Source organism: Ictalurus punctatus, chromosome 15 (genome assembly GCF_001660625.3).
Source record: "Ictalurus punctatus breed USDA103 chromosome 15, Coco_2.0, whole genome shotgun sequence".
NCBI classification, from domain to species: domain Eukaryota; kingdom Metazoa; phylum Chordata; class Actinopteri; order Siluriformes; family Ictaluridae; genus Ictalurus; species Ictalurus punctatus.
In genome coordinates this window covers 14,740,536-14,754,885 of record NC_030430.2, presented here as the reverse complement: position 1 = coordinate 14,754,885, position 14,350 = coordinate 14,740,536, and the positions used below count along the sequence as shown (strand labels likewise).

At 39.4% G+C, this 14,350-nt stretch overlaps 1 protein-coding gene across 3 annotated transcripts in view; it reads left to right on the top strand.

Moving 5' to 3' along the window:
• The window catches only part of arhgap4b (Rho GTPase activating protein 4b), a 29,717-nt gene that overhangs the window by 11,927 nt on the left and 3,440 nt on the right, over positions 1-14,350 (top strand). Inside the window, exons 8-22 of one of the 3 annotated variants that reach the window (XM_017487424.3) lie at positions 867-1,088; positions 1,219-1,320; positions 1,583-1,768; positions 1,928-2,012; positions 2,151-2,178; positions 2,554-2,650; positions 5,200-5,260; positions 5,365-5,442; positions 7,533-7,661; positions 7,876-7,981; positions 10,718-10,948; positions 11,046-11,101; positions 11,469-11,595; positions 13,383-13,481; positions 13,578-13,766. In XM_017487424.3, the coding sequence (XP_017342913.1) occupies positions 867-1,088; positions 1,219-1,320; positions 1,583-1,768; positions 1,928-2,012; positions 2,151-2,178; positions 2,554-2,650; positions 5,200-5,260; positions 5,365-5,442; positions 7,533-7,661; positions 7,876-7,981; positions 10,718-10,948; positions 11,046-11,101; positions 11,469-11,595; positions 13,383-13,481; positions 13,578-13,766 (1,796 nt within the window). Of the gene's footprint in view, positions 1-866; positions 1,089-1,218; positions 1,321-1,582; positions 1,769-1,927; positions 2,013-2,150; positions 2,179-2,553; positions 2,651-4,956; positions 4,985-5,199; positions 5,261-5,364; positions 5,443-7,532; positions 7,662-7,875; positions 7,982-10,717; positions 10,949-11,045; positions 11,102-11,423; positions 11,596-13,382; positions 13,482-13,577; positions 13,767-14,350 lie in introns of all 3 variants that reach the window. The other 2 variants (XM_047160289.2, XM_017487423.3) reach the window with 2 other exon arrangements.

Below are 14,350 nucleotides of genomic sequence, written 5' to 3'. Positions count from 1 at the left end.
TCTTTTTTTCTTTCTTTCTTTCTTTTTTTTGTATGGAGGAAGTCACAACAGACGCCATTTTAATTGATGCCATTGCTTATCTCATGGACTGAATATTACATAGATCAAATTAAGAACTACTCTTACTTAAACTGAGTCATAATCATAGCAGATGCATGCGTCTCCAGCTTATCCATTAAACTAGAGCATGCACCAATACTAACAAAATCACTGGCATTAATTATTCATTTGACAGATCAACATAGCAAATTAAAAGCATGATAAAATAACTTGCATCATGCACATACATTGCAGTATTCATCCCCAGGATTTAGTATCTTGTGGCCAGATTAAATTGTTTGCACAATTAACAAGTAATTATCATTGAATGATAATAATAAAACGTAAAATAAATATATTACCTGGCAGGTCCGGTCACTTGTTGCAACTCTCAGCAATAGATAGAGCATTTTTTACTCTTTCCTAAACTTCAGACTTTCTGCCGCTGTACTTCTAGTTAAAGGATGTGCTGGATCAAGTGCTGATTAATGTGGCAGCCATGTTGGAAAATTAAGCCAAATTTGTAATGTGATAATTACAATTAGGACTATTCATCCTATATCTATCTATCTATATCTATCTCTCTCTCTCTCTCTCTTTCTCTCTCTCTCTCTCTCTCTCTATATATATATATATATATATATATATATGTATGTATGTATGTATGTATGTATGTATATATATATATATATATATATATATATATATATATATATATATATATATATATATATATATATATATATAATATACACACACACACACACACACACACTATATACTATATACTATTTTAAAACTCATTCTATTGTTATGTTTGTTTGCAGTGCACGGATCTTGGCTACCACCTGTCTGTGGCACGGGTGATGCGTGGCTACCTATCCAATAGGAACCGGACGCAGCAGAACCTGAAGAATGGTCTGCAGCAGCTTGAAAACGCGGTGAGTGCTATGGACCAGGGCCAGGACCGAGATGCCCTGCTGCAGGCCCACAACACAGCCTTCTGTCTGCCGTTCCGCTTTCAGCACCTACCACATGAAGGAGACCAGGTAACACACACACACACACACACACACACACACACACACACACACCTGGTGTGTGTCAGAATCTGTGCTAGGGAGATCTGACATACTCCATACTCAGGGAATATAATGATACTGTGTGTATGTGTGGCAGGTGTGTGAGGTGAGTGCTGACTGTCAGGTGAGGTATGAGATGGAAACCAGATATCAGCAGTTGCAGTCCAGACTGGCTACGGTTACCCTGGAAACAGAGGAGGTACATGTACACTTGCGTAAACTGCATCATCACATCCCATCTCATCTCTATTAATTATAAACTCTATTAATCATACTATTTATTCAAGAGCCATTTCTGTGCCTTCATTCAAATTAATACTGCCTATTTTTATTGCCCTGGTCAAGTATATGTCAAATACATATAAGTTAATGATCTGTGTACATGCATATTTCTGTATATATTTATATAGAGAGGTGAATATTTATCTCACACTTTTTTCTCATCATTTAATTTCTCACAGATCAGTAAAACTCTCAAGGCGACCTATGCTGCTCTACTGGAGAGTATCTGTGATGATGACTGTATCCCCGCCCTTGACGTCTCAACCAGCATATCACAGGAGAGCACAGGCGATGGCCTGAACACCAAGTTGAGCGTAACCAAGCGCAGAGCCAATCAGCAGGAAACCGAGACCTTCTACTTTAATGTAAGCTCAAAATAAGTTTGGTATATGCAAAGTTGATTCATATCAGCAGGCATGCTAAAGTTAAGGGAATACAAAAGGACAAACAGTGATGATCACTGGTAAAATCGGAAAGCTGTAAAGCTGTAGTGTGTTGACAAGTGTTTGTTTTGTTTTTTTCAGAAAGTGAAGGAGTATCTCAATGGTAACTCTTTGATTTCCAAACTCCAGGCCAAACATGACCTGTTGAAGGAGGCCATAGAGAAAGGTACAAAAACAAATACAAAGACAATATTTAAATCTAAAAAAAAAAGACATGCGAGAACCATCTTACATTAAATTGTAAAGGTGCACAGCATTGGCCTATTTGTAATTATCGCTCTTTGCTCTCATTTCTCTCGTCCAGCTGAGGCAGTTGACCGTGATCCCTCCAGGTACAGCTCATTTTCCATCTGTTTGTCTATCTGTCCTTGGTTTTGGCACGGTTCACACATGGGTTTGTTGCTGACACTGGCCACAACCCAGACAACATTTGTTCATATTTGCCAATGAAGACTCACTGTATGTTTTAGAAACTCCTGAACCAAAGCCACTGAGCTCAATCTGGAATTTAGTCTCAAACTCAGTATATAAGACTTGATCTAAAAGGGTTAAGAAAATCATATATTCATTCACATGTCACGGTTCATAAAGCAGCACACTTGTGTGCATTGCATGTGTGTATGTGCATGAAAATGGAGTGCACGTTTGTTGCATGCATGTAACGATGCCATAGTTTCACAGTGGAGTGCGCTGTATGTATTTCCCAGAATGCCGTCTGGTAGGTCAATGCGTGTGCGGAAAGCCAGGCCTTGCTCCCAGTACAACCACAAACTCTTCTCTGGAGACATGCTGTCCTTCATCCAGGTACAGCCCCGTGCTCCACTACAGCCTTTAGCTGGATTTATGATACGTAACTGCAAAGCTCCTTTCTGCAACGTTACTCCTCCCTTTAGCTTCTGTGATATGAGATTTCCTGTCATTGACTCGCCAATCATGTCTCCTATTGTTTCACAGTGCTCACGTGGGTGTGTTTGTGTGTGTTGCTTGTCTGAGTTTTGCCTTGCTGTGAAACGAACTGTGTTTCTTTGCTTTGCTCTTACCTTCTCTCCCTGGAAATCTCTGCTTTACTAGTATGATACACATGCATTACAAAAAAAAGCGATGGGGGAATAATCTGTTAATGAATTTTGATTGTTAACAGTTTGAGTATGTGCAGCCATTTTTGTACTATTTTACAGATGCACTCAAACTGTTAATCTACATTAAAATCATATTTCTCCTTTTCCCCTGTGTGATCATGTCCTGAAACATTTCCTATTCAACTGCTGTGTTTTGTGCTTGCATGCTTAAATTATTGTGTAAAGTTCTCTGAATTGATGTGTCATTGTGTATTTGTTGCATGAAACTATACTGTCTGGCTGCTGGAAAGAAGTGTATGTAGAAAAAGCTATTGTCATCTCTATTTACTTCTTTGTAATAAAAACGTGTGTGCATCTGATTGAGAGCAGAGAAGGATTTATGTATTTAAGGAGCAGTTTCTTTGGTGTTTGCGCTTGTGTTTTAGGCATGTTTGAGTCTTTACTAAGCCATGACTATGCAGTTATTGCTGTTGTAATTATGTAACTGACTGTCCTTATGCATTCTTTGGTTAGCTGTCATATGTGCTATGGTGCGTTGTTACAGTGTCCTGTCCTCCTTGAGCATCAGTGCTTCTTTGAGCTTGCGAATGCATGTCCACTTGATATAAGGACATTATGAATATATTTAATGACTTGGTGCCCTTGGATCAGTACTTTACACAGCTGCCATTTATACTAATCTATTTAGGTATATAGCACTTTTCATTTCATCCCATAGTGTGTTACATGCAAAAGATTACAAGGTCAAAACATATTATTTATTATAAAGAACACTATATTTCCAAAATGTTGGAACGCTGATGTTCCATGTTGGACGCAGCGTTCCAAAAGCGAACGCTGATGTGCACACCCATATGTGGCCATTTCAAAACCACGTGCATTAACATGAAGTTGGTCCTCCCTTTGCTTTCTTTGGTGCCACCACACTATTGGGAAGTCTTTCTTAGTATAAATCAAGTTTCTTAGTCCCAAGACTAAGAGTAGGCCAAGTTAATCAAGTATACTTCATCTGGATATATATATATATAAGTTACTGAGCTAGCTTTCCTAATCTTCTCGGGGTCAATGTAAGAAAAACATCCTTTACATTGGCTAAACATCTTTCTCTGGGACTTGAAAATAGGTTTCAGCTTCTTTTTAAACAGGGTTTCATAGTAATGAAACACATAGCACATCGAGCTGTCATTTCAGCTTGCTCTTTTTTCCTGGCCATAAAAATGTTTTATCTCTGGTGTCCTGGCTGGCTACGACACAATACATGTGCATCTTTGATAGCTAGGTGACTGAGAGAGGTGCACCAGCCTGGTGGGACTGCCATCTGGCATTTGCTTATTCAGCTAGTTTTCACAGTGCTATCTTCCATTTCCTCCTCTCTGCATCTCTCCGACTCCCTTTCTTTATTATTTAATAAATCAAACTGCATATTGACTGCACCGTGCTTTAACCCTAGCCCATCTCTTTCTCTGAAGTGGACATTAATATATATGTACCCTCTTGTTTCGCCACACTGTGTTGTATAATGCAGTCAGGACTACAGAACTGTTTCTCTCTTAAGTGAGTTATGAGCGTGGGTGGCCTCTTGACTCTAAAATGCACACATTTCTGGCTGAGTGGTTGGAAATTAGATTAATATAGAAAAAACCAGGACTTCGTTTGCTCTGAGCCATGCTGACAGTGTATTACTGTGAGTGTTTAAGTTGTGGTGTCCTGTTCCTTTGTGTAAATGCATTCAAATTGCTGTTGATGTCTGATGAATATAAATGGGGAGAGCAAATGTAGACTTATGCTAATTGCTTTTCATCTGACTTTTGATTCTGCTTTTTATCTGTTTCCACCATCTACCCCTTTTCCCAACTGTTTTTTCTTGCTTCCATCTTTCCAATTTCCATTTGCTTGTGGTTACCTTGGTATTTCTTTTCTGTCTCTGGATCTCACACCTTCTTTTGCCTATGAAACATTTTCTATTTTTTCTTGTGTCTTTTTTTCCCCTTTTTTCCTCATTCCCCCATAACTGTTTGGCTGGTGCATCAGGAGAAGAAGGCGGATGTCCAGGACTCAGGTACTGCTTTGCTTGTCCTAGTCTTCCTCACTACCTACACACGGCGGTGTAGACTAATGCGCTACTCACTTTCCCTAGTTCACAGCTTTAAATATGCATGCCATTCTTATTTCCTTTCCTATGCCTATCTTTGATGTTCCCATTCTCTGTGGCCTCATTCATAGCCACTCATTGCAATTCTCATGGTTCTCTATTCGTATCTACTTGCCTAACAGAGCTCTGGGCAGCAGATCCCGTTAGTGGTGGAAAGCTGTATCCGCTTCATCAACCTCCATGGTGAGCACAGGCACCAGCCTGCCATGACTCATGCTGCTAGAAGAAGTACCTATTTGTAATTCAGATGAATAATATGTTTGCAAATTAAATGTGTTTGTTTTAAGGTCTGCACCACGAGGGCATATTCAGAGTGCCGGGTTCTCAGAGCGAAGTCAATAATATCAGAGATGCCTTTGAAAGAGGTAAGAAAATTCACTATATTCTGTAAATTCATTCACTTATTGTATAAACATTTCCAAAAGTCAAACCAAGTTGTAGTGAACACAGGTGTCTGTGTTCATCATATCAATTGCATCGACCTTAGGGCATTATGGTGGTGATTACTATGAACTATTGTAAGGTAGTTGGTATGGTGCAGTGGGATAGTGGGATTTTTTGACCACCTCTAAATGGATGGAAATCTCTCATGGACAGCCACACCCAGTCCCCTACTTCATATGCAGACTCATATCTCAGAGCAGTACCTGTAAGTGAAGTCTTCATACTGTTGAACAGACTGCTCCAGGCATCTGTAGACCTCCTTCCAATGGTGGTCATAGCTGAATGTACTGAATGCTTGCTTAAAAGCAGAGAAGGCCTAATCGGCCCAAACTAATGTCTTGGACACACCTCATTAGAGAGAGGTGAGGATTCGGGAACAAAAGTTCTTGTTATATAATTTGGCAAACTTTAAAAATCTCTGGAGCTAATCAATGCTTTGTGGAGTTAGCTATTCAGACTGTGTGAACTTTTATGTCATCCATAATGACCCACTCATTATTGATAAGGTAATCCAGGGAAGTGACTCAGGAGCATGTGAAATTTGCATTTCTTTGTTTTTACAACAGCGTTGGCCATGAGTCTGTCCAAGATTTTTTTTTAACATTCTGGATATGTTTTTCCAGTGATTTGGAGTATATCAAGATGTTGTCTATACAGGGTGTGACAACTCTGCCTAGCATGTCCCCGAGGACTCCATTTATAAATACCTGGAACAAGGAGGGAGCCTTAACCAGGCCATACAAATCAGAAGGTACAATGGGTAATGGATATCGGTACTCGACTGTGGTTTTGTTGACAACGATAGTCAATAGTGTTTCAATGGTTTGTGAACAGGAAGAGCACATGAAAACTGATATTTGGAGTAAAAATTTGGGATTTTGACTGAGTGATCCATCTCAGGGCTTTGAGATGTTATGTTTATGGCTGGATATACAGGTGCTATTACATTAGGGAGACCAAGCTGTGAATTCATGCTCTGACCAGGATAATGTTGGGTTATGGGTCTGTAGCTATGGTTATCCTAAAACACTGGAGCTGTTGGGGTTTTTCTGAATGGTACTAGTGTCAATGCATATAGGGACGTGTTGATATATGACCCCTTCACCAGCTAGCTTTTTATATGTGGTTGATAGAAAACCAGTTGGTGAAGGAAGTGAGCATTGTTTTGGTCTATCAATCTCCGTAAATGGTTAGCAGAAATGTGGTCTATGAAGCACAACAGAAAATGTTTTGTGGTGATGGCATAGGGCATAACCACAGTGTTGCTTAACCACATGCTGTCCAGTTTGAATGAACCAGCCTTTCTAGAAGCTGGTTGACTGAGCACTGAGAGCACCTCTTTCTGTGTTTTTCTGGCATTTACTCGTGTTAAGTTGCCAATCTGCTTTGGGTTCTGAATTGGGGATTGTCTACTTCTCCATGGTGACTAAAGGCTTGAATGAGGACAAGCCTTATTTTTTCAGCAAGGACTTTATAAACACTAGTCACTATGTCTGCCCGCCTGGTCAATTGCAGCTTCAGGTTTTCTTATTCAAACAGAAAACATAAAACTTTAAACTCTACATCTCTGTACTATGTTCCCTATTATTATTATTATTATTATTATTATTATTATTAGTAGTAGTAGTAGTAGTAGTAGTATTTAGTTAGTTAGATATTAGTTAGTAGAGAATGTCAAAAGTCTACGATGTGTTCATGCTATTCTTCAAACAATCATAAATATCAGAGAAATATATACTTCCCTTCCCTTCCCTTTTTGAGTCAGGTTCCTCTCAAAGTTTTATCTCATATCGTCTCAGGGAGTCTCCTTGCCACCATTGCCTCTGGTTTGCTCATTAGGGGTACACTTATAAATTTAAAACGAATATACTGAATTGCTATATTTTTGTAAAGCTGCTTTGTAAAAATGTCCATTGTTAAACACACTATACAAATAAAATTGAATAAAATTAAAAATAAAATTGAACACTTAATGCATTTAGTTTGTGAATACAATATGTCTTTCTCCCAGGGGAAGACCCTTTGACGGACAGCGAGTGTGACATTGACTCGGTAGCAGGAGTCCTGAAACTGTATTTCAGAGACCTGGAGAAACCTCTCTTCCCAGAGGAGCACTTCAGTCAGCTGATGGAGTGTGTCCGTAAGATAACAGTCATGCACTTTTGTGTGTGTAGTCTAATGAATCGACGTTGTGATATTTTATTGTGCTGCTGTGCAAGCTTTATACCTTTTAGATAATGATTTAGAACATGACATGTTATGTTATTGATTGGAGCTACTCCAGTGTACAATGCACACGATGTGATCATTTTCATCTTTGTTTCTTTAATCCACCCTCTGTGTGTCGTCAACAGAAATTGAGAACATGGCAGAAAGCGCAGCTCAGATGAAGCTAGTGGTCTCATCCTTCCCCAGACCCCTCATTATAGTGATGCGCTATCTATTTGCCTTCCTCCATCAGTGAGTAGTGCTGCCTTTCTCTCATCATGATGAGCTGCAAGCACAAATAGGAAGCAATACTATAAATGACTTCTCAATAAGAAATTTCATTCATGGTTAGAACCGTATATGTAAAAAATAATCGTTTACTTTCCTGTCATCCTACAAGAATCAGTGGGCTTGTGCAGGTGCAAGTGCAATAGAGTGGTATAACCTATTGCTAATTTGTTTTTTGTTTATTTGTTGTTGTCCCCCCCCCCCCCCCCCCCCATTTTCATGCCCACAAATGAATGTGGCTACACTAATGTAGGTGAAGTGGCTAAAAACAGGGTGTGACATTCAATATCTGGCGGTACAAGCAATATTCTCAATCCCACTTTGGCCTCCTCTAACCACAGACACAAATACAAAATGGCATTTTCAGCATTTCAAGAAAAGCCTTAAACGACAGGTCCCATTTCTTACTTTTTGTGGACTGTGCACTAAGTAGGCTGCTTCGCCCAAATAAAAACACTGCAAAAGATGACGTCTTATCAAGGGAAAATATCTTGAATCTAGTCAAATATATCTACTATTTCTTATTATAAGAGTACAATAAACCAGATTTAAGATTATTAAATCTATTTCTAGACATATTTTTTTTTACTATTTTCAAATTTTCTTGTTCTATTGGTAATTGGTATGGGTAAGTTTGCTAATTTTGAGCATTCATTTTCAGAAAGAAGCAAAATGATTTGCCAATAGAATAAGAAAATATAAAGCTTAGAAATAGTTAAATATATCTAGAAATAGGCTTAATAATCTAATATTTGGTTTATTGTAATCTTATAATAAGAAATAGTAGGTACATGTGACTAGATTCAAGATATTTTCACCTGCTAAGATGTGTGCTAACTAAACTGCAGTGTACTAACTAAATACGACAGACTGAACTCAGTGATAGTGGACACTAAGAAAAAAACAAAACAGTGTATTGTATTAGAATGGTTCTAGGCCACCATGATCTGCTAGAACCCCTACAATATGCCTTGGCATAGATTCTACAAATCTCTGGAACAGTACTGGAGGAACAGACACTATTCTTCTAAAATATATTGCATCAAATATTGTTTTGATGATTGTGGTAGATTGTGCTATCTAATACCAGAATCCAAAAGAGTCCAAAATCTCCCATAAGTGTTGAGGTGAGATCTGACTATCAGTTCAAAAAATAATAAAACTCTGTTGATTTGCATTAACGCTTCCCTCTAAGGGAACAAGTGGACCCAAACCACATAAGCAAAATGCCACCACAGCATTGCAGAGCCACAGAGGTTTTTCCCTGTATTTTGTCACATGTCTGTAATTAACAGAATCAATAGAATGTCTAACAAAATACCAGAATGTGAAATAAGTATTCAGACATACTGTATATAAGTATTCAGACATGTATTCAGACTAGTGCATATATCCACTTTTTATATACATGATGTCTTTCGACTTTGTACTTATGAAAAGAATTCATGCACCACACATGGCACTTTCAGCTTTGAGACGTATATCAAAGATGAGAAATTAGCCTCTATAAACATTGAGTGTCCTAATGTAAATGTCTATATGTGAGTGAGCACCCATTTGGCTCAAAATTTCAGTGCTATTGAAATCAGAATGCAACCATATGTACATCATTATGAAAATATCACTGCACACGCTCGGAATACAAGGAGCTGATTTAATTGTACTGTATATCATAGTAGCACTGATCAGCTTGATCACACATGTTTTTTTTATAACACTCAGCAGGTTTCTGCCATGATCTTGGGCCTTTTATAAGACTTTTTTTTCCCTTGTTGATCATGGAAATAGGCTTCATAGTTTCACTACCTGTACACACTATGCTACCCTACTATTCATGTATGGGTTTTGTGTTTCCATAAATATTTCTATTAATGTTTATTTTTAAAAAAAAGTGAGATGAAGATATTTACATTGAGTCATTTTGCGGTTACTTTAATCCCAAACAACTAGGCAACTGAAGATTGGAAAAAGACCAGGCGATTGACTCCTTCCCCTACCACCACCCCCACCCCCACCCAAATAATCAACTATCCAGTTCCTTTGCGCCTGTGCCTGCTGTAGCCTCAGATTCCTATTCCTATTAATATAGCCTTCTGCTGTTGTAGCCCATCCACCTCAAGGTTCATTGTATTGTGCTTTCTGAGATTGTGAGCTTTTCTGCTTACCGCGGTTCACTGTAAGAAAAAAAAAAAAGAAAAGTCTTAACTGAACTCAAGGTTAAAAAATGAGTTAAGTGAACTACTTTAGTTAAAAGTTGAGCAAACTCAAAAAAGCTGTGCAGCAAGTTGCCTTGAAATTTTAAGTTAAGTCAACTTGTCTTTTTTTACAGTGTTGTAAAAGAGTGTTTATTTGACTTACCATAGCCTTCCTGTCAGTTCGAACAGTTTGGACAAGGTGTTTGTGCCACATAACGATGTTTTTTTTATCTTTACAGCATTCTGATGTTTGATAGACTCAAATACATCCGATGCTAAAAAATTGTGGATAAGGGTTTATATTGTCTTTAGGCATAATCTTAATGTTGACAGATGTTTAGGAGGAGCACTGTGATAAGAGAACATACAGTGAACTAGAGTGAAATGAACATGCTGTGTGTGTGTGTGTGTGTGTGTGTGTGTGTGTGTGTGTGTGTGTGTGTGTGTGTGTGTGTGTGTGTTTGTGTGTGTGTGTGTGTGTGTGTGTGTGTGTGTGTGCGTGCAGTGTTTCTCAGTACAGTGATGAGAACATGATGCAGCCCTACAACCTGGCTGTGTGCTTTGGGCCCAGTCTGCTGAGATGTGGGGTTGAGTCAGGCGACGCAGTAACTCTGCAGCCCCAGATTAATGCCCTGGTTAAGAGCATGATCCTCCAGCATGAGAGCATCTTCCCCAGCCAGGCTGAGCTTCCAGGCCCTGTGTATGAGAAATGCATGACCCTGGAGCAAGAATACTGGTGAGACTCTTCATCACTAGTGGCATTAACATCTGCTGGTAATGGTAGACTAATTTTCTTGATTTATATCCATTAATATCTGTCTTTCCATCTGCAGTGAACCTATTGCAGAGGAGGGTGAAGGAGAGACCGAACATGCTCCAAGTGAGGATGGTGAGGAAGTAAAATTATACTTATAAAGGTTATAGATACACCCTTGATTCACAAAATGAGAGGAAGTTGTAGTGTAGACATTTTCACTTTTCATTAAATACAATAGTACTTGTGCACCTGGGTCTCAAATGCTCATCTTTGTGTTTGTGTGTACATTGTCTTGCTTGTGTGCTGTTTGTTTCATGTGCCATCATGTGCATTGTGTCCACGGGCCATGCTATGTTGTTTTCCTTGTGCTTTGTGCATATACATATATATATATACACACACACATGTATGTATATGTATGTATGTATGTATGTATGTATGTATGGCTGTGCAGACTGGGAGGCTGTGGCTATGTTTGATTATGTTGCACGGTCTCCAGCCGAGCTGTCATTCAAGCAGGGGGACCACGTCCTACTCCACAGCAAGGCCTCTGCAGACTGGTGGAAAGGAGAAGTAGGAGGAGTCAAAGGCCTCATTCCTCATAAATACATCAGTGTGCCTGAGGGGTGAGAATTTATTTCTAATCACGTTATTACAAGATTATTCATGACCTCTATTTTGTTTAGAAAGGTTAGACGTAATACACATCTATAAACAAGTTCTTTCAAGAACTGGTTCGAAAACAATCCTGTGCTTAACTGAATCATTGTGCCTTTGTGGGATGAAGGTGGGGGGTGTGCACAGTGGCTTAGTGGTTAGCACGTTTGTCATGGGACTTCGAATCCCGCCTCTGCCATGTGTGCACGGAGTTTGCATGTTCTCCCCGTGCTTCAGGGGTTTCTTCCGGGTACTCTGGTTTCCTCCCCTAGTCCAAAGATATGAGTTGATTGGCATTTTCAAATTTGCTGTAGTCTATGAATGTGTGTGCGATTGTGCCCTGCGATGGGTTGGCACGCCATCCAAGGTACACCCTGTCTTGTGCCCTGAGTTCCCTGGGACAGGCTCCAGATATCCCTGCGACCCTGTGTAGGATATGCAGTATGGAAATGGACGGATGGATGGATTTGTGCTTACAAAAGATACAGTAATGTTTGTTTTTACTGCCTAGAATATGTTCTGGTACAGACACTTGCTTAAATGATATCTCATATTTTAACCCATCTTGGCTTATATCCATCCAGTATGTGTGCTGTCAGTCAGTCACAAGTGTACCACTTTCAATCACTGCCCCAGCTTTCATCTCCACTGGATTGGATTAGAAATATAGAACCAAGTCCTTATAAAGTCTGTCCCCATGACAGCTATTTTCAGTCATACAAGGCCAGGCTCCTATCTGCTTCAATGGAAGTGACCCATTAATCTGAAACAAATCAACAAGATGACATTTTAAACACGAATCTGAAATGGATGTTAAAATCTGACAAAAATTATGTAATAATGTGTGTGTCACATAAAGGAGGCAAAGACAGAAGCAAGTGCTGATTACGTAGTTTAATACCAAAAACAACAAGTCCAAAGGGTAATGCACAATTCACAAACTTAAACAAGCAGCGGTCAGGCAAGACAAGGTTAGACAGAGAGACAAGAGCAAAGTCAAAACCAGAAAAACAAACACTATATCAAGGCTTGGTCAAGTCAAAAGCTGGTCAACTGAGCATATACTTCACAATGGATGTGTGTCTGAGAGTCTCTTAAGTAGTGTGGTGGCCTTGATATTGTAATTGGGAACAGGTGTGTCTGATTAGTTCTCAAGAAAAGGTGACATGACAGTGTGTAGCTTTGGGAGTTATAGTCGTCGGCCATGTTTGTAGTTCGTGGTGCATTCTGGGAAATGGAGTCGCTGGTTTGCCGACATGACAGTGTGGTCTTCATTAACACTTAAAGAAAAAAAAACTTTTTCAGGTTGCTCTGGCTCCTCAGCATACACGTTTCTCTATAACCAGTGGAACTAATATATCTCCATATGTGTCATTGGGGGTTTTATTGGGGGTTGAAGTAATAGAGCCGCCATCTTGAGCATTACATGCTGTCCCTTACATGTTTCAAGAGGTGGTCTATATCTACCCATACCATCTCTTTTTTTGCCCACTAGGTTCCCACCCACCTTTAAGCCAAACTTGCTCAATGTATTATCATTAGACATGATGCCTGGCCCTGTGAGACTAATTTACATTTAACATAAACGTAACATAATGCATGTTTTATACAGTTTCTTCACTTATGCTCTTATTTAACTGGTATCTGGTAATCTTAAAATAATATACATTTATCCCTTTTCCCACTCATACTCATTTTCCACTCATTTTGTCACATCCTAAATTAGAATCATTTACTGTATGCTCCTCTAACCCAGGGCGGAGCGAAAGCAGGAGCGAGGGAAGAGGGAGGAGAGCCGAGGCGGCAGTACAGGAAATCTAGCTGATGAGCAGCAGCAGGCTGAACACAGCACCCGGTGAGTCATTAGAAGCAGTCGTATTACAGATATATTAACTGACCCTTTAAAGATTTGAGATGTAACTGTTGATATCTTTATGTACCTCACTCCCAGCATGCGGGTGAACAGCGATAGCGCGTCTCTGCCGGGAAGGCAGCGGACCAGCAGTGGAAGTGGTGTCGTGGTAGGAGAAGCAGGGGGCAGCGGAAACATCAGTCCAATACGCAAATTCCCCATTCAGGTACCAGAGGGCCGACTCTTCTTCCCGGCGCAATCACCTGGCATGGCCCGACAACTCACAGGGTAGGAGAAAAGAACATTGCAAAATACCCTTAATTATTTAGTTAAATAGTATTTAGTAAAGTAAATAACTAAATACTATTAGTTATTTAGTTATTAAAGGCTTTGGGCTACTGATCAGAAGGTTGGGGTTCAAGCCCCATCACCGCCAAGCTTCCAGTGTTAGTCCCTTGAGCAAAGGCCTTAGCTCTATTTGCTCCAGGGGCAACCTCATCATGGCTGATCCTGCAGTCTGACCACAACTTCCTAAGAAGCTGAGATATGCGTAGAAAGAATTTCACTGTACTGTAATGTGTATATAAGACAAATAAAGGCTTCTTCTGCCATCTCCCTGGTTAAACTAATTATAAAGTTAGTTTCATCTTTGGATTAATTATGGTTACCTTATTTAAATCCATATTTGATATTTACTCTGTAGTCTGGAATTCTTTACATCAAATGAATAAAGTTAGTATCGATGTAAAGCATACATGCATCTTCAGAGAAGCTGATTATGAAAAAATCAGGGTTGCCAGATTGGATTAAATGTTAAAAACAAATCATAGTCAAGGGGGAACATAGTAACTTGGTTAGCACATTTGCCTCGC